The sequence below is a fragment of the Oikopleura dioica genome, chromosome 2 (genome assembly GCF_907165135.1).
Source record: "Oikopleura dioica chromosome 2, OKI2018_I68_1.0, whole genome shotgun sequence".
Classification (NCBI taxonomy): Eukaryota; Metazoa; Chordata; class Appendicularia; order Copelata; family Oikopleuridae; genus Oikopleura; species Oikopleura dioica.
The window spans coordinates 2,060,194-2,078,287 of record NC_137292.1 but is presented as its reverse complement, the minus strand read 5'-3'; the positions used below and the strand labels follow the sequence as shown (position 1 = coordinate 2,078,287).

The 18,094-nt window shown below is 42.9% G+C and overlaps 3 protein-coding genes across 5 annotated transcripts; all 3 read right to left on the bottom strand.

Moving 5' to 3' along the window:
* Positions 1–791: 791 nt before the first annotated feature.
* LOC145698598 (protein-tyrosine sulfotransferase 2-like) lies at positions 792–2,802 on the bottom strand. The gene is made up of 8 exons (XM_081775806.1): positions 2,664–2,802; positions 2,457–2,619; positions 2,338–2,410; positions 2,214–2,297; positions 1,951–2,167; positions 1,634–1,849; positions 1,146–1,320; positions 792–1,102 (listed from the first exon to the last, which is right to left on the bottom strand). Exons 1-8 carry the CDS (start codon positions 2,742–2,744, stop codon positions 1,080–1,082), a joined length of 1,032 nt encoding a protein of 343 aa, XP_081631932.1. The 5' UTR covers positions 2,745–2,802; the 3' UTR covers positions 792–1,079.
* Positions 2,663–5,216, bottom strand: LOC145698599 (uncharacterized). The gene is made up of 6 exons (XM_081775807.1): positions 4,980–5,216; positions 4,607–4,716; positions 4,240–4,447; positions 3,929–4,149; positions 3,228–3,672; positions 2,663–3,181 (listed from the first exon to the last, which is right to left on the bottom strand). The coding sequence occupies exons 4-6, from the start codon at positions 4,139–4,141 to the stop codon at positions 3,096–3,098; spliced, it is 744 nt and encodes a 247-aa protein (XP_081631933.1). The 5' UTR covers positions 4,142–4,149; positions 4,240–4,447; positions 4,607–4,716; positions 4,980–5,216; the 3' UTR covers positions 2,663–3,095.
* Positions 5,217–5,695: 479 nt separating this feature from the next.
* On the bottom strand, positions 5,696–16,532 carry LOC145700815 (uncharacterized). Of its 3 annotated transcripts, none has more exons than XM_081778137.1 (16): positions 16,390–16,532; positions 13,719–13,985; positions 13,432–13,673; positions 10,570–13,390; positions 10,242–10,346; positions 8,897–10,191; positions 8,656–8,853; positions 8,208–8,509; positions 7,935–8,097; positions 7,715–7,894; positions 7,376–7,535; positions 7,182–7,332; positions 6,783–7,137; positions 6,543–6,737; positions 6,400–6,495; positions 5,696–6,326 (listed from the first exon to the last, which is right to left on the bottom strand). In XM_081778137.1, the coding sequence occupies exons 2-16, from the start codon at positions 13,972–13,974 to the stop codon at positions 6,240–6,242; spliced, it is 6,606 nt and encodes a 2,201-aa protein (XP_081634263.1). In that variant the 5' UTR covers positions 13,975–13,985; positions 16,390–16,532; the 3' UTR covers positions 5,696–6,239. The 3 variants fall into 3 exon arrangements, with proteins under 3 accessions (XP_081634263.1, XP_081634262.1, XP_081634264.1); XM_081778136.1 differs by lacking the exon at positions 16,390–16,532 and adding an exon at positions 14,740–14,897; XM_081778138.1 differs by lacking the exon at positions 16,390–16,532 and adding an exon at positions 14,124–14,194.
* Positions 16,533–18,094: the final 1,562 nt, after the last annotated feature.

The window sequence follows — 18,094 nt, the reverse complement described above, 5'->3', positions numbered from 1 at the left end:
GGTCTCAAGTTTCATTTATTGGGAGATTTGTTTTATTTGAAATGAGTGTTTTACACTAATAAGGGGCGCTCGACAAAAATACAAAACAGTTAAACGCAAGGGGCGAGTCTTCCAAGGTAAAGGTAACAGGGTTCTTTATTGAATTATGGTCAGAATAAGCCAATGATGTGAAAAATTCATAACAAATAATAACATAAATAGAGATTGTGCATCTAGAATCAGCACAATCAGTGAAATAATGAGGTTCCAAGATTCGCAACCGACTTTAGGGCAGGCCGTCGTTGTCACCTGGGAACTTGGGTCCCAGATTCGAAAATTTTTCCAATCTTGGAACTTTAGTTCCCAGATTAGAAATAAAATCGAATCTTGGAACCAGGTTCCCAGATTGGCAAAATTTTCTAATCTTGGAACCTGGTTCCCAGGTGACAACTTACGACCTCTAAGATGAGTACAACGATGAAATTGGTATTCCATGGTGCCAAAACAATCCCAACCGCCTTCTCGGTGTATACTATTACTTGAACATGCTTCATCTTGGTCGAAAATTCGGAATGAAGTAAGCATCTTCTCAGTTTTGATGAATTTTTCACCTTTTTGAACATAGTGCATTTGCAATCTGCTTGCATAGAAAATCTTCCTGAGAATCAACCCATCACTAAACATCAAAACATCCATCATTCCTGTCATGCATCTGTTGTCATAATAATTTTCTGCCAAAAGCAATTTGAAAAAGACAACTCCGCTTTTGATGATTCTTGAATCTCAATCGAACTTTTATTGAAAATATAGTTATCTTTATTCGTAATATGTTTCTATTTTATGTAGAATGTATTATATACACTGTATATAACAAAACACTTGAAATGCAGATTTTTTTCTTCGAAGACGTAGATAATATTGGGAATCTATGATTGGTGATCAAACGGAGCATTTTCAAATTGCAGCACGGCCGGTAAATATATAGATGTGTACATTTTCTGGGAGTCGGCAGTTTCGGAACGATCGTCAAATTGAAATCAGGATAACAGAAGAACCCGAGGTTTGGATTTGAAGAAGAGGCTCTAAGGGACTTATCGGACTTATTTCTGGGTCTTCAGCCAAGCTAGAAAAAAAGAATAGAAAGACTTTTTAGAAGAGAGACTTACCGTCGTATTTATCCTGAACTTCTTGATCAGGTTTTCCGTAATGCGGATCTTTTGAATGGACATCGTATCCAAGAGTTTTCATCATCGGCGCGATTTTGGGAAGATCAGCCATCACATCGTCTGGAATATGCCCGACCCAGCTCTTCAACGAATCCGTGTAGAGCGGCTTCACAACCTGAATAACAAATTCAAGATTATGAATAAAGGAACCATAAGAGAGTGCGATATCTTATGGGTTGGTCGAAAAATGATAGCGAGAGGGTAACTTTTCAAAATCATAAGGTCGAAGATGTCACACAACTTAGGACACCTCTTGAATGCCAAAAAGCATCATGAAGTCACAAAGTTATCCCTGTCTGAGGCCTACGAGCACCGCTCATCTTGTTTCCCAATCTGCAACCGCAGATATCATTAATGAATTCTACAGAAATCCAACACGTTTTCAAATCCCCTACTGCAGGTCACTAATGGCTCGGTAAAACACTCACCTGGTCAGTCGATTTCTCTACAGCTGATAGCGAAATGTCGTCCATGTGTTTCTCATGCTCCATGACATTTTCATTCCATTCCAGATCTGCGAATTCGAGGATTTTCTTGAGCGTTGGTCGGGGATGCAGAACAAGATCTTCGTAGTGAACTGGGAGACAGTACTTGGGGCCGACTTCTTTGCACTGATAGTACATTCCTTCAACAGCTTTGTTCCACTAGAAAAATTAAATTTCAAGACTAGAAAGAGCGGGGTTTTTTCATTCAAAAACAGCAGCGGCTTTATCGCCGTCAGAAATACCAGCTTTTCCTTACACACCTTTGTGATGACATCTCTGTAAGAAGTAATATCGAAGCCCGAGATGGTGACTTCTCTAGAAATGATCGAATGCGCAGACGCTCGACCATCACGAAGCATGAGAATAAATCGACTATTTGGAAACAGCTCGGTCAGGTATTTCGTCGATTTCAGCGTGAAGGGATCTTTGTTGCACAATCTTTCGGCTGGTTTTCCGTGTTTAACGATGATTTCAAGACTAAAACAAGAGTTAGCGGCACGAGTTCAAGCGAGGGAAATCATACAGGAATTCAGCTACAGCACTATCGACGACGTCTCTAGTTACTCCCGCTTCTTCCAATCTGTTTGCTTCTTTTTCGGACTTGTACCTGAGAAATTTAAGTTCGAGCGAAAAGCTAGAATTCTTACCAATTCGATCGCATTCCAAGCAATCTAGGAACAAGTCTGGTTTCTTCTCCACATCTCATTTTCGGATGAGCGTCTGAAAAGGATGATTTGCGAACTCTATTCCTGAAAGAACGTCTTACCCATCATAGAACGCATGAGAGTCGTCCCGGATCGTGGCATTCCTCCTATGAACAAAATCGGCGTCTCTCGATTATACACCTTTCCGGCATGCATCTTTTCCTTTTTATACCACATGATGTCATTTTCACTCTTTTTCGCAAGGGAACTCGACAAGCATTTTTCCTGAATAAAAAGTTTTTAAATGAAAATTGAAACTTCGAAAATACCTTTGTATAATGATGAACAATTGATAAGGAGACGAGCCAGAAAATAAACTGGGGAAGAAATTGACGTACGGTCATTCTCATACTACGATTTCTCTGAAAATCAGGCTCCTTTAGCTTCAGTCAGACATTTGTTGACTCGCACGTCTTTTTTTAATGACTCAGGTTGAGAACAAACACCTACGGATAGACCGGACAAGGGTAGATATAGAAGTGAAAGAAAATAGGCAATATTCGGTGAGAAAACTATGGTTGAATTCAAAAGTTCACGGCGGCCTCCGGCTCAAGCTGGTAAAGGTCAAATTCGGACTCGATATTATCCAGCGGGTTTCCTGCTTTCTCTGCCGCTGGATCGGATAAATGGTCTTATTTCTGAGTTGAGAAAATGAAATGGAAATATCAACGTAGTTTTGCCAACCTATGGTCAGATTCTTTTCAATAAACTTCAGATGAAAGCTGCGTAGAGGCTTTTTCAAGCTTCTTTGAAACCCTGACCAAGTTTTGTTCACATATTGCCGAGCCTAGAAGTCAATAATGACTAAAGATTTTAGAAAAAATATTCCTAACTCATTCCTAGTGGATATCTGAATCTTCGTAGCAATTCCTCGTGCTCTCTTAGCTTCTCTATCGTTCCTTCTGGCACAAAATCCTTCCATTTCGTCGCGTTTCGTTCTTCAGGAAATTCTCTCATTACCAAGTTATCATAAAGCTTTGCGGGCCGCAAAGCCGTTATTCTCGCTTTCGTGGATAAAATTGCTTTTAAAACAGCTCCTGGCCGCTCGAGCAAGTCTTCGTATCGCAGGTAAAAGCATCTTTGCCTGTTTTCGTCGCACATCTTCGTGATAGCAGTCATTATTGAAACCCAACTCTGGAGAAAATCGAAGAATTTGGCTTTGCGAGCGGTGCGGGAGGTCGCATGGGTAAGGCGCGACGCCGCGAGTGAGCGCGGATCCCGGACAAGGACGATAAACCGAAGATTTGAGAAAAGGTCAAACGCACTTTTTGTTGAGTTCTGAACGATGGACGTTATAACACTCTAAGGACCAAAGATAAAGAGGGCTCAGGAAAAGCTCTTGGCTCGCACTTAACCGGAAAAGAGGGTCTATTCTCCGCAAAACCTGAGTCTGGTATTCTAGCTTGCTCATTCAGAACCCTGACTCAGCGTTGGCTAGTGTACGGTCAAAGCCGCAAGCGGCATTTTTGGAAGATCAAAGCGTTATCGCGGCCCTTTTTTAGACAATAACGTCCAGTTTTGTCTGGCAATTTACCTGGTAATAATTCTCAGCCATCCAGTAAAGAGTACTCCCCGACACTGTCCTGACTTTTTTGTTCTCGTCTAATGAGAGAAGACGCAAGGCGCCCGTGTTAGTTGTATTCTTTTTGAATGCTTCTGTCTTCTTGATTTTAAAATGCGACTTTGCCAACTCGGGAAAGTGGATTAGTCCGCCGAATGGCAGCTCCGTTTCTCGCGGTGTCGTCATTCGCTTTGCTGAGAACATAAATCGTTAATGACGATATAGGATATTTGCTGGTTCGATTAATATAAAAATGCAACATACATGGTATATTCCAAACTCACTTTGATTCTGACTAACAAAATTGTCAAAGATTTGCCTCTTCGCTTCAAATTTCAGGTGATTGTCCAGCAGCCAGTCTCTGATGAAAAGCACTTTCTCCTGCCTTCTCCACTGGACATTATTAAAGAGGACCTGCGCAATTGCGTCATGGACAACGAATTCGTGAACGCCAGCTTCTCGCAGTCGCTTTGTCTCCTTTTCCGAGGAAAACTTAATTAATTTTTAGTGGCTGTTTATTTCTGAACTATGGTAAGCGGCCTTTCTGAATCGATAAAGATAACATGGAAAAAAAGAATAATAAAAGAGGAGTTCAAATTACTCTTTTTAACGTCAACTGTTCGTTTTTATGGTAAATATGCGTAGACTTACCCATTGAGCACTCCATTCTTCAAAATTCTCTGCCGTTTTTGGCGTCTCGAAGTTAACGAAGGAATCCGGCAGCTGCTTGAGATAGAATTCGAGGAGTCGCTGACCACTCTCTTATCAAAAATTGAATTCAAAGATATTTTGATTTCTCCTGGAAGAAAAACTATAAAAAGAATACAGAATAAGACTGAACCGTTGGAATACTGTCGTTCAAACAGGCTCTTTTCTGGCTACGATAGTGGCACTATTCTGAATAAAATATGAGCGATTGACTCATACCAATGGTTCTTTCGAATGCTGAGCCTAGTATGAATATCACTTGTAAATAAAAATTGATGCATATTTTTAAATATGCTTCGTTTAAAAAATAATTCACCTTCTTTTCATGCGTCATTTTTCATGCTCCCAAACCAGGAACTCCTGAAATCGCGACCATCGGGCTGATTCTAGCGACTCTGTGCGTCTGTTGCTCTTCTGTTTTACAATTTTGGCTTATTTTTCCGAGAAAAAGAGCGAGAAAAAGCTGGTAATCCAAATTCCGTTCGATAAATTGCCGATTTCTCTTTTTGTCATTTTCCGAAGCAGTCTTTTCTTGCCTGAAACAGAAAGATTCTTTTCTAAAATAAATAAATATTTATTATTTGCGAGAGGCACCAATTCGCATTTGCCAAAAAGAAGGAAAAAAGAAGTGGAGGTACATTCAATATTGAAAAAGGTATTTTTGCCGACGCGATGTGAGTAATTAGCAACGAAAGGGCATGAAAATGTCGGTCAGGTCCGCAGGCCTGGTTGTCGATTAGACACTTGCATATTGTCTTTCTCGGAGTCCGCGTGGATAAAGTGGGATTTTCAATCCAAATAAGAGTCGTATGCATGCATGCGGGTTTACTATTAATCCGATTTGACCGACCAATCTACTCCAATAATGAATCTAGGGTCATTCAATTGCATCTAGCTCAAGCAACCCTTAGACTGTCTTTAACCCGTTTTCGGTGGACCAAAAATTGTGTTGAGCCTTATTTTTTGTCGGAAAACTTGACAACCTCTTTCTTCTCTTGTATACATCTGCAAGAAGACTAAGGAAGAGAAAAATAAGTTCGATTGTGTCTGTATTAAAGTGACAGTAAAGTGTCATCTTGGCAGGTCTCAGCTTTGGCTTCACACAAACATAAGAAGAAATAGAAATAATTAATTAAAATAAAAAAAGGAAAACAAAAAAGAAGCAAACTTAAAAGGTTGAAAGTAAAGAGTTTTAAAGTAAGGCTGCATAATGACAGTATTTTGTTTAAATAATTTAAAGTTGAAATACCCGAAAAAATACTTTGAAAAATAAAATTTTCAGTTTGAAATTGTAACGCCGCATTTTTAAGATGAAAATAAATAACAAAAAAGTTGTGTTGCATTTTTGTACAGAAGCAGTTTTATGTTTAGCACAAGTACAAAAGAAATGAATGAATAAGGGAAGAAGACAATAAAGAAAAAGAGTAGCATCAAGATCAATGGTAATTTTTAGTATAAAAGGCTTGATACAGTCAAATAAATTAGGAAAAGAAGATAAAGTGAGGAGTGAGAAACAAGGAGGAGCACCAAGTTGGATACGATTTTAAAGTCTTAAAGTGTAGTGCGAAATTTTGGACTATTTGAGGCTTTTGATGAAATGCAAACCGTGTTGCTTCTCGTGTTGCTTGAGAACGACCTCGCTGTTGAACGATTTGTGACAGGCCTGAATTGAAAATGAATGATATTTTCTTTGAAATTGTCAGTAGACTCGAGTTCTTTTCAATTTGTGACTCTACCTTGCAACTGTAGGTTGTTGAACTTTTCAAATTCTTTGGCGCCATTGGTTCGCGGAAACCCTTGTCAATCCTGTCTAGCTGATGAATTGACACGATCTACAAATTCAAAACAATTATTTCATCGACTAACTGATGAATCTAACCTTATGAGACATGAAGAGGTGTTTTTCGAGCGCAGGCAGCGACGCAAAGGATTGCCCACATTCAGTGCACTGTTTTTCTTCTGTGTTGAAGTTCGAGTGGATTCGGATGTGGCGCTGGAAGTCCTCGCGCGAGCGGTGCTGGTAGTCGCATTTAGCGCACTTATAGACTTCTGGCAAGGGCGGATCTTCTTGAGCCTAAAAAGAATGACTTAATGTTTTATCCATGGAAGCCTTTCTTACCAATTCTTCCTGCGTCGGTTCTTTTCGCATGTTTCTCATCGGAATCGGTCCCTGTGGCGTCATGAGAACATTCCCACCGGTCGGTGGAAGCGTGGCCGAGACGCCATTGCTTCTGTTTGACAGACTCAAGGAGCTCGAAGAAATGGACGTCTGAGAGACCTTTGTCCGGATCATGTCAGCAGTGACGTAGTTGACTTTGTGGGTCTTCTTGAAATGGCGCTGCAGCTTTTCTGATTGTGAACTTGAGAAATCGCAGATTGAGCAAATGTAAGTTCGACGGGGCGTGCCTGGGCTGGGCTCGGGGCTTCGGGCGCGGGAACGATCTCTGCGATTTCGACCACGTCCTTTTGATATGCTAGAATCGACAATTTACTATCTTGCAAAGAGTAAGAATCTTACCTCTCTCCGTCGTCCGAGAATTCTTCATCTGTAAAAAGCTTGTTGTGATTGTCTATTTGTCCATTTTTGGAACTTAAAAAACTAGTTCTTGCATATTCAAGGGCACTCTCGAGCTCGGCGGCAGGTGTCTTATATTCAGATATATTGTGATCTAAACGAAAGATTTGATAAGAAAAGAGGAGGGTATGCATTACCGGCTAATAGGTGTTCCATGAGTTCTGACGAGTGTTCAAAAACTTCTGGGCAAACAAGGCAGTGATAAACTGTGTAAGTGTGATTTTTCGTGTGTTCCATTAGGTGCTTGGAAACGTTGGGCGACTCGCGATCTTCGAATAGTGTGTCGCATAATGGGCACTAGAATTCGATTGTTAAAAGCTGGCGACAAAGTGAAAGAGGGTAGATAACAAAAATACTCTAGAAAGCCAGTGGCCTTCGAGCTTCAAGGCAGTATCACATAACATCGAACAGCCGCCCGCTTTGAGCAGAAAACACAAAAAGGTGTTTCCAGAAAGAAACCATCAAAGTCGTTTTACCTGGAAGATCGACTTGTAAAGCATATTCGTTTTGGGATGTTTTTCTTGTTGGTGATTACGTATACTCTTCTGGCCTCGAAAGGCGATGGGACAGACAGAACATTTGTGAAATTTAATCAGGCAGTGATTTTGCCAATGAGCTCGGAGATGCTCGGCGCGGGAAAAGACCTTCCGGCTCGTCTGAAAATCGTGAGGGAGGGTTTAAGGATACTCGACTTACCGGGCAGCGAAAGCCTCGAATTTTGGAAGTGTGAGCGCAGTGGAGCTTGATGTGCTTGCGGAATTCGAGCTCGTCGGACTTAAAGTTTTCGCCGCATTCCGGACAGACGAAGGTGTTGCCACCCATGTCGTTGTGGATGCGACAATGAGCTTGATAAGCGCACCTGAATTTAATTCAATCAGACTGGGATGAGGTTAATTGTCTTGGATTGAAGACTTACCAATGAAAATGGCCATCAGACATGGCTACCATATAATCCTCTAAGTTACTCACATGTTAGGCAGTACAGTGTGACAAACGTCACACTCGGTCTCGTCAATCTTCTCCGACATGTGTTCCTGTAATCCAATACGGGTTGCGAAGCGTTTGCTGCATTCCGAGCACGATTTTGCGTACTTGGTGTTTTTGTCCGGCGCCGTCGTCTTTATATTTTGACACATGGACATTGTCAGCGGCATTATCTTCGGACGTACGAACTTCATTGGCTTCCCGTTGAGACTGTGCTCCCTGGCGTGGCGGAGCAGCTGGCATTTGTTTTTGAACACTTGTTGTAAATTGCAAACGATACAGTGGATCTACAAGATAATGTCAGGAAAATTCGCGGCAGAAAAATAGACGTAAAAGTCGTGATTTTGTTTTTAGTACTAATCTTTAAATAAATTTTAGTACTGCAAGCGGCTTCTCAATATTCTTTGATAGAGCCGCCTGAATCAAGACTTACATGAATAAGGATGCTTTCTCGATCATAATGATGCTTGAGTGACTTTTCAAAAAGGAACTCGTCATTGCATTCCTCGCATTTGAATGTATTCTTCATCAAATCATCGAGATGCAGGCGAGCAGGAGGTTTTGGAAGGACTCGTCGAGGAATAGGCGCCGACGAGTAAATTAATGATGAGAATTCCTGGTTTTCTTTGTCCTGAAAAAAAGATAAGAAAGTGGACTTTTCGTTCGAATATTACCGGTTGGGGCTTTTCGTCTTCGATCTGGATCGGCTCCATCGGCTTGTCTTCCTTGACCGGTTCTTCTACCCTCTGTTCTTTCTCCGGGATCTCATCTTCCTCAGGCAACCCGATCATCGCTCTCCGCCTCTTTCTACGCTTCTCTTCATAGCTCCTTTCCCAGCCGTACATTTCGCTCAAATCGACACTTCCAGACTCCAAGTCCTTCTTTGCCCTTCTACCGCGCGTCTTCACTGGTTTCTCATCCCCAGGCTTGAATTGATGGCTCAAATGAACGGTGCTTCCATTTAAAGATCGATACGTTGTAATTCTGACTTTTGGGATGTAACCAGGATCAGGCGGAAGTCGATGCTTTTGCAAAACGGACGATTCCTTAGCCTCGTCGTCGGAGTCTTTTGTCTTTCTTCGTCTCCGCTCTTCTTTTTTCTTCTTTCTCTTCTTCTTTTTCTCCTTCAGCTCGGCCGCGATGATGTCCGACAGAGGAGTTGCTTTAGCGATCGCGCTATCTTCCTTCGGACTAACGAGATTTGGATTCGACATAATGACGCTAGAAGTGCTCGATTTTCCCGAAAGTGGCGGCTTCGAGGTTGGAGTTGTCGGATCAGTGCTCGCGGAGCTTGCCATTTTTTTCTTCCAGTTGAAGGCTGATGGAGTCACTGGAGCAGCAGGAGTTGCTGAGCTTGGCGGTTTAATTGGAGTCGTTGATGCGGCCGCTTGTTTCTTTGATGGGTCGGGCGTAGATCGTAGAAGATCGACGATGGGAGTGTCATCATTCGAGTGCCCATCTTTCGTTTTCAACGAGGCTTTTCCCGGTTCAATCGTGTCCTTTTGCAGCTTTCGTCTGTTCTCAAGCTCTTGGACTTTCTGATTTTTCACTTCTTCTAGGATACTTTTTGCTTGAGAGTCCTTCGTGTTTTGCTTTGAAATTGTTTGCGAGAGAGCATTCATTAATCCACCAGAAGATACTGATGGTTTCTGAGCTGCTTTTTCAGTAGCAGCAGCAGAAGGCTGTTCAGGAATTTTACCGGCGAGGCCAGGAATCGCGCCAGGCATGCCAGGGATCATTCCATGTGCAGATTTGGTCATTTCAGCCTGTGCTTGGATCATTGAGCCGAGATAGTTGTCCAAGGGACGACCGTATGGATCGCGATGGACGCCCATTAGCGCATTCATCATTTGAGGAGTGATGCTTTCCATTGGGACACCCATTCGAATCAAGTCGGCGATATTCGGTGGCGTCATGGTTGGATGCCCAGCCGCAGCCATCGCTGATTGAAGTCCAGATTGAAGAGCGCCTGGAAAGGGATCATTTAGAATTGACAGTTTCCGATAAACTCAATTTTACCTTGCTTTGCTTTTGAAGCCGGGTCAAGAGGCGAAGCAGTAATCGTGGATGGGATTGAACTCACAGCTGACGAAGGAACCGCTGGAAGCCCAGGAATCTGACCCTGTTATGGAATGATAATTTGATATCCAGCTTTTACATAAAAAGTCCCAGTTTAAAAAAGTGCATCTATCATGCTTGATTCTGAAATTAAAGAAGCCGACACCGACATCATTAGAAATTGTGCTAAGAATTGAACCCACCACAAGCGATTTAAGCTAAGCGATTTTTCTAACTCTTACCCAATAATTAAACAAACCACTTTTCCGCAAATTTTTCATCCCAAACTTTGAGCTCTGCTTTGTGGCTTGCTGTGCTTGTGCTGGAGCTTTGATTGCTCCAGGTAGACCTGATTGAACAGTACTTGAGTGTTGACTGAGACTGCTGTGTGAGGAAACTCCCGTAGGAGTCAAAACGATGGGTGACTTTTCAGTTTGATTCAAGCTGGTGATTACAGAAGGTTTGGACGAAGCAGTAGTGACGGTAAGAGCAGGCTGGGTAAGCATTGAGTGCATGACGCTGGGATTTGTCTGGGCATTAGGGATGGCACCTAAGGCGCTACTCACAGAAGCGGGATGACCAGGAAAGGACTGTGGGATGCTCGTACTCATGCTCATCGGCATCGAACTTGGCAAACTCATACCGGGCATGCCAGTGAATCCAGGTGCTTTTGGTGCCACAGGCGCTGGAGCAGGTACTGATGGTTTTTTGAGAACCGAGCTTGAAACAGCACCAGCTGCTGTTTTCTCCGCAGCTTGTCGCATGTACGAGGTATCGATGGGCTCCTGCTTCAAGTTCAGCAGCATTTGTTGGCTATTCGTCATTTGTGGAGCTGGCGGTTGTGAAGGATGCGAGCTTGCCTGAGATTTTGACATATTAGGGGTCACATTCAAAAGCGAGCTTCTCGGCTTTGGCGGAGCTGCTGGTTGAGCGGCAGGAGCTGATGGTTGACTCGATGGTTGTTTGTTATTGTCGGTCATGATGCTACTTAGCCAATCGTTCAAGTTGTTGTCGTTCACGTTTCCTGGCTGAGCTTGGGAAGGTTGTTTTTGACCCATGTTTTGCATCGCCTGGCGCTGCTGCTGCTGTTGTTGTTGCTGAGAAGGGATACTTCGATTCATTTCATTCTGCATCGGAGTTGGCATATGCGATGGCATCGATGATGTTTGCTGAATTGGTTGAGCTTGTTTCGAGCTGGAGAATGTCGACACTGGCTGCCCAATGCTCGAGGAATTGAAAGATTGTTGAGCCATGCTTCCCGGGATGTTACTCATGCTAGTGCGAATATTCGGCGTCGCGGACGACGAGAGGGGCGCGCTCATTGATCCAGCTAGCGAAGACGGGATCGGCCCCGACGAGTTCGTTGGGTAACCTGGCTGGTTGATGTTCGATTGGGGTTGAGGTTGACTCGAAAGCTGGGTCGCTTGTTGATGAACTGAAGATGGAACAGACGTTTTTGACGCTTGATTTGGATCGTTGAAGGTTGAACCAAAGTCGAGGAAACCAAGGTCATCGTTCGTTTGGTTTCGATTTTCGGAGCTCTGTCGGCGGTTATTTGGTTGATTTTGAGGCATGCCCCGATTCTGATTTCCAGTTTGCTGATTCATTCCAGGATGCTGAGGATGGCCGACCGGGAATTTATTCTGACCACTTTGATTTTGAGGCTGTTGACTCATGCTAGAATTCCCTAAACTTGGCACTCGTTGATGCATACTCGGACTTTGATTAGTGCTCGGCTGATTTTGATTGTGCATTCGAGAGTTTTGAGGCTGCGTTCCAGGTGGACTCATAGGAAAGTTTGAATCCATAGATCCGCGGAATTGTGATTTTTGACCTTGCATTTGTCCAGGGTCAGGGCGCATACGATTTTGAGGAGCGTTTCTTTGCATTTGATTTTGACCTTGCATCGCATTTTGGCCTTGCGAATGCGACTGGCTTTGATAAGGACTTTTTGAAGATGTCAGTGGGCTGATCGGTTCCGATTCGTAAGGGCCAAGATTCGTATTTGAGTGCTGATTCATCGGCGAGTTCGTGTAGCGGCCTGGCTGCTGAGAATTTTGTTGATTCTGCTGGCCAGGTAAGCTTGCTCGTTTCTGCGAATTCGGCGGTCCGGAGCTAGAATTGTTTCCCATCGCGCGATCCCAGCTCTGCTCTGCCGTTAGCTGTTGCTTTTGCTGAGGTTGCATGGCAGGATTCATCCTCATATTCGCTCCTTGCTGCTGACTATTACGATTGTTCCCTGGCGAGTGACCGTGACCCATTTGCGGCCTGGAGTTATTCGGCGTTGGATTACGCTGCCTCGGCTGATGCTGCTGTTGATGCGTTCCTTCAGGACTTGGGCTTGACCAATCGTCGAATGACTGGCCCTGCGGCGTGTGCGAACGTACATTGCCATGATCGCCACTTGGTCCGGTAGGTTTTAAGCCGATATTTTGCGAAACTGGCCTTGGTTGGCCAACAGGATGCCGCCCGACTTGGCCGGGTGCCTTCTGTCGATTCTGGGAAGGGTTGAAGGACTGCCCGGATTGAAATTGGCCTTGGTTATTTCTTACAGGTCCCTTGTTGAAGCTCTGGTTAGGTCCAGAGCGCGTGTTATCGAATTGATTCTGTCGACCGTGAAGAGGAGCGTTGGATTGCTGGTTTTGACTAAACGAGGAGTTGTTGTCTTTGACAGGAACGCTCATTCCTCCGTAGCCATCATCTTGATTCTGCGGCGGTCCTCGATTCTGCCCACAATATTGGCTATTCTGTTGATTTCGCGGAAGCGCGTGTCCTCGTTGAAAGTTCTGATTAGAGCCAGCATTTGAAAAAGAGCCATCCATATCGTTCTGGCTCGCAGTTTGGACGGGCCCACGGTTCATCCTGTTCATCTGACTCTGCTTGTTTCTCATCGACGGGATAGAAGGCGCCTTCTCCGTCGGACGAATGGAAGGACCAGACTGGTTAGATTGGTAGCTTGGCTTCGGCTTGGCTCCACCAGGGCCGGCAATGGGAACACCACCTCCTGGTCGACGGATTTTTATTCCGGCGCCGATCGGAGTGCCAATAATTCGCTTTGGACCAGTTCCATTTTGTGTTTTTATAAATAAGTTCGGGCTCGCTTTCTGTACCTAAAATCAGATGACATGAGAATGGGGATAGTTTTATTTACCTTCGTATTCAGCGGTTTAGCCATTCGATTCATCGGTTGAATCTTGGGTCCTCCGACGATGTCTCCTTGCCTCGGCCGGACGATTTGACCTTGTTGAAACTGCTGCCGAGGACGCTGACGCATGGGAGGATTGGAGATCCCTATTCCCTGATCGGAGTTATCATAGCTTTGCTTGTTGCTATAAGAAGGCTGCTTTGGTGGCGTGGGCTTCGGAGCTGCAGGAGCGAAGCCAGCGTCGTCGCCTTAAAATTTAAATAAGCAATTTTGTAAGGAAGATCTTTAATTACCGATTGTATTGGCGACGAGATCAAGAAACTGCGCTCCAAGCGACATTCCTCCACCATCATCGCCACCTCCTCCGCCGCCAACAGAATCATCGGCCTGGCCGCCGTATCCATCGTCGTAGCCGAAGGACTGATTCTGGCCGCCGAGAGCGCCTTGATTCTGCGATTGGTCGACCTCGTAGTTGACGGACTGGTCGCCTCCTGGCTCTTCCAACAGACAAGCGAAGAGACCGTCTGCGTCTTCGTTGAACGACTCCATTTTTCTTCACCCTGGAAATACAGGATTAGTTAAAGAATGTTTCTTTCTCAAACTGGAATATAAATTGCCCAAAATTTCAACAAAATTGATAATTACGCCGCTATTTTGGGATAGAATTATATTTATTTAAGTCCAACTACTGAATTAACCTTTTAATTCTGACAAATAAAGGACTTTCGCTCATTAAAATAAGCGAAAAATACAGTTATAGCAACCAAAAGAACACTCAAAGTCCTGGACCAAATAAATTGCCACGAGAAAAGATAAAATAGCTCGCCAAAGAGGCTGTTTATGAGCTCGAAAACACGTTTATCGAGTACGTTTTTCGTCGATTTTCGACGAAAATTTCTTCCTGTTTGCTGCAAAAATAGCACGACGAAGGGCTTTCCTAACTACTTGGGCTAAAAAAACAAGTTTATTTTCAAAAATATGAAGCGAAAACGTATTTTCTTCCCGAAACGCGTCCTTCTATCGCATTTAAGTAAAGGAAAAGACATAGAAATGGACATTATTCAGTATTTTTCAATTGTATCTAGCAAAGAAAAGCCGGATTATCATGGATAGCCCGAAAAACCGGCATTTCGGGCTGCAAAAATGGCGATTTTGGCACTAAACCGGCCGTTTCTACGCAAAAATAAGCACCAAAATGTGTCAAAATCTAAGCTACAAGATTTCATGATATTTTTTTGTCCAGTCCATATGAACGAAATTCCAATTTCCAGATTTCTGCTCTTTTCTCGATTATCTTTTTCGGGCTCAACTCACTGGATGGGCGTTTTTTCCGACGAATGTCACAATGACTGTTTCATGGTTGCTTTTTCTAGAGACGAGCAAACTGCAACTGTAAACTGATACAGTAAAAATGCAGGGCCCTTCGGAAAGTCGAAACGGTTAAAAATTGAAAAGTCGCTTTAATTTTGTGATCGAACGGCACGACACGGGAGTAAAAAAATACCTGCCAAGTGTAGTATACCACACCGCCGCGACGCAGCGTTTTTCTTTACATTTCCCAACCGCCGAAGCTACCATCCCTAATCAACGAGGGGCGGAACGAACCACTCAAACGAAACGAGACAGAAAAAAAATAATGAAGAGCCGCGAGAGGGCGCCTATTTACTGGATGAGAGAAGGGTCCTCCGCTGCTGGAAGAGAGGAGAAATTTGCTGGAAGAAGAATGGGAGAAGAGAAAAATGATATTTTGAGTAATTTTTAAATGAGAGCATTTTTGTGAAGAAAAATCTTCAATAGTATACATTTATATTTTCAAGTCATTATTTATTAATATTCTTTTTTCATAAAAATTTTTTTTATCGAGAAACTTGAAAATTTTGGAAAATATCCGGCTCGATTTATATAAAAAAAAAACAAATTTCCAGAATTAAATAAATTTCTTTTTCTTTTAAATTCAAAATTTCATTTATATTTTTATTATATTTCTCTGAATTTCTCGCTTATTTATTTTTATTAAATGCGAGGCGTTTTCCAGTTGAGCTGGTCTTCCTCTTTCAAGGGGGTCCTCCACTACCAATAATGCAAGGGTCGGTAGTGGGAAGTCCCAGCCTATCAGAGGGGCTCGCCTGGGCGCCTACGCACGGGCTCGGTGCGAGTGGAAGTGGCTCGCAGCCTTGCCCCGGCCGAACTGAGCAAAATCGAAAAGGCGAAAACGGCAGCGACGGCACTCGGACGCCAACAAGCGGCCAGTAGAGCTTTGCTGCCTTTTCGCGTGTTTGATCAGTGTCGACTCGACCGCCCTCCAGCGACTCACGCGCCCGGAAAATACCCAAGACGGCGGTGTAGTAGCAACCACGCCGGGCGAATTGAGTTGAGTGCGCCGCGTCATGGAATTAGGGTAGACACGCGGTACTCGCTTTTTTGCGGCGAAATTCAATCAATAAGGGCTTCACAATGCAAAACTAAGGGTTGACATTCAAATTTTGAATATCACCCTGGTTTTATTAACTCTTATTGGCTGAATTTCGCCAGAAAAAAAGGCGAGACCGCGACAAATCTACCCTAATTTAAAAAAAAAACTTCCTGTTGTTTGAAGGAAAAGACCTTTATAAATATCGAAAATCGAATTCAATTGAGTAAAGAAGGCCTATTCTTGTAAATTTGTAATTCAAAACATGATTCTTTTTAAGCGTCGCTACCCTAAGTTGTGAGCTATCAGTGACAGGTAGCCTTTGTGAAAATCGCATCACGGCCGGGCTACCACACCGGCTTGGGATTTTAAAATAAATGGTCTTTTTGCATATTTTCTGTCCGCCAAGTGCAGAAAATATGGCAAAATCGACCTTCTTTTCATCCCAAATGTATAGATACATTCACTAGAGAAGGGATTTGTGTCCTTGGAGCGGTTTCAGAGCGGAAATAGAGCGAAATTAAGCGGGAAAATTAAGGCTATCTCTGTTTTACCTGTTTGAAAAGTGGAAGCTGAAATTTGGACAGCTGATTTCCCTTCTTAGTGGTAGGCTGGATTTTGATGTGAATAAGTACGGGACATTGTATTAGGCACAAGCTTTTGGAAAGCGAAGGGCCCTAGTAGAGTTAAGCCGCTATCGCGCGTTTGGTAAATGAGGCTACTCGTACCGCTGAATTTGCGAAAATGACACGGAGCTGGATGGCGAAGAAAAGCGAGGGCAAGCGCAGGGGGACGCGGCTCAAGGATTCGCTCACTTGAAGAACTTTTTTTTCAGCGATCGTCGATCGATTTTGTAATGCCCAATCGTTTAAGTCAACACAATTAATTGGCTGCTGCTAGAATTTAGATTTTATTCGTTGCAGAAATTCTTCAGTAATTTCTCAAATGTTTCTTGAAGCCTTTTGATATCTTCTTTTTCTCGTCAAGTTGACTCCTTATTCTACCATTGAAAATGACGACGAAGAGGAAAACGAAAATTTCTTTGACGTCTTAAAATTTTATCATTTTCGGATTTAACAGTTATCCAGATCATGACCTGGAAAAGAGAAATAAACAAGGAGATCGTCTTCTGTCTCGTCGTATTCTTCAAGATGAAGATGTTGCATGCCCCAGTTCCACGAATTTTTGATCATCTTTGTCAAGTTTGATAAGCTGTTTGATAAATTAAACGACCTGAGTCAGGATTTAAAGAGCTTTCAAACTTGTTACCGAAAAAAGAATCGATGAGGAACAAATGATAAACATCGAAAAGAAGAGTCGGTAAAAGGCATACTTCCACATGTAGGAATCCCTACCATTGTGAAGAACTCGGCTTTGTTCCAGCAGCAGAAGTATGAGCACCAATCTTATGAAGTCTAAAGTAAAAAAGATGATTTTATTAGACATTTTTTATAATCAAATAACCTGGAAGATCGCTTTTCTCTTTCCTCATTAATAAATTTAGAAAGAAAAGTGATGGGTAAACAAGCCAGATGTGAAGACTGTAGAAAAAAACTTTAGGGGATTTGAATTATAAAATTTCAATGTTAGAAATTCTTTAGATTTCAATCCGTTAACAAAGTACTTTGAGAACTTCTCGAGTAGCGGTATTCTTCTGATTGGAATGTCATAATTGAATGTCTCTCTTCTTGTTTGAATTTGGTCAACGAACGGATGTTCCATGATTTTCAGAATAAAGTCTCTGTACTTGGGAATCCGCCTAGAATCTTGTGGCCGAATTTCAACATCTTCATCATTTTCGTTTTCCCTCAAATACTCTCTCATGTCTATTCCTTCTTCAAAGAACATTTTCGCTTCTTGGGTTTTGCTTCAAGGAAGCCAAAAGTGTATTATCGAATAAAAGTCCAATTTAAACTACGTCAAAAGCCGACAAGACGGTCGCCTGAAATCAAGGAAGAAAACAATGGGGGCTTTTTCGCATCGATTTATTGTCTTTTTCTCATCACAATGCTGATTTACAATGTAAAGAACAGGTTTATTCAGGAATGAAGAAGTTCGTGAAATCTAGATAAGTCGCTCTATGTCAGGATATGGAATGAAGGGCAGGGCTTTTAGTTGGCTCAAGAAAGAAATGTCTCATTCGACTTGAGGAAGAAATCTTGACCCGATCCTTTTTCCGAAAAGACGCCGAATTTGAAGTACATCTCCATCGCTTCTTTTTCCGAAGGCCTTTTTCAGCTCAACATACTGTTCAGTTCT

Excerpts from the sequence above, each read along its gene's own strand:
- LOC145698598 (XM_081775806.1), bottom strand. The coding sequence starts at position 2,744 with ATGAGAATGACCGTACGTCAATTTCTTCCCCAGTTTATTTTCTGGCTC. Across the intron at positions 2,620-2,663 it reads TTGTTCATCATTATACAAAG|GAAAAATGCTTGTCGAGTTC; the intron begins GTATTTTCGAAG and ends CTTTTTATTCAG. Across the intron at positions 2,168-2,213 it reads AGTGCTGTAGCTGAATTCCT|TCTTGAAATCATCGTTAAAC; the intron begins GTATGATTTCCC and ends CTCTTGTTTTAG.
- LOC145698599 (XM_081775807.1), bottom strand. The coding sequence starts at position 4,141 with ATGACGACACCGCGAGAAACGGAGCTGCCATTCGGCGGACTAATCCAC. Across the intron at positions 3,673-3,928 it reads TGGCTGAGAATTATTACCAG|AACTCAACAAAAAGTGCGTT; the intron begins GTAAATTGCCAG and ends TCCATCGTTCAG. Across the intron at positions 3,182-3,227 it reads CAGATATCCACTAGGAATGA|GCTCGGCAATATGTGAACAA; the intron begins GTTAGGAATATT and ends ATTGACTTCTAG.
- LOC145700815 (XM_081778137.1), bottom strand. The coding sequence starts at position 13,974 with ATGGAGTCGTTCAACGAAGACGCAGACGGTCTCTTCGCTTGTCTGTTG. Across the intron at positions 8,510-8,655 it reads GAGAAAGCATCCTTATTCAT|ATCCACTGTATCGTTTGCAA; the intron begins GTAAGTCTTGAT and ends ATTATCTTGTAG. Across the intron at positions 6,327-6,399 it reads CAACAACCTACAGTTGCAAG|GCCTGTCACAAATCGTTCAA; the intron begins GTAGAGTCACAA and ends TTTTCAATTCAG.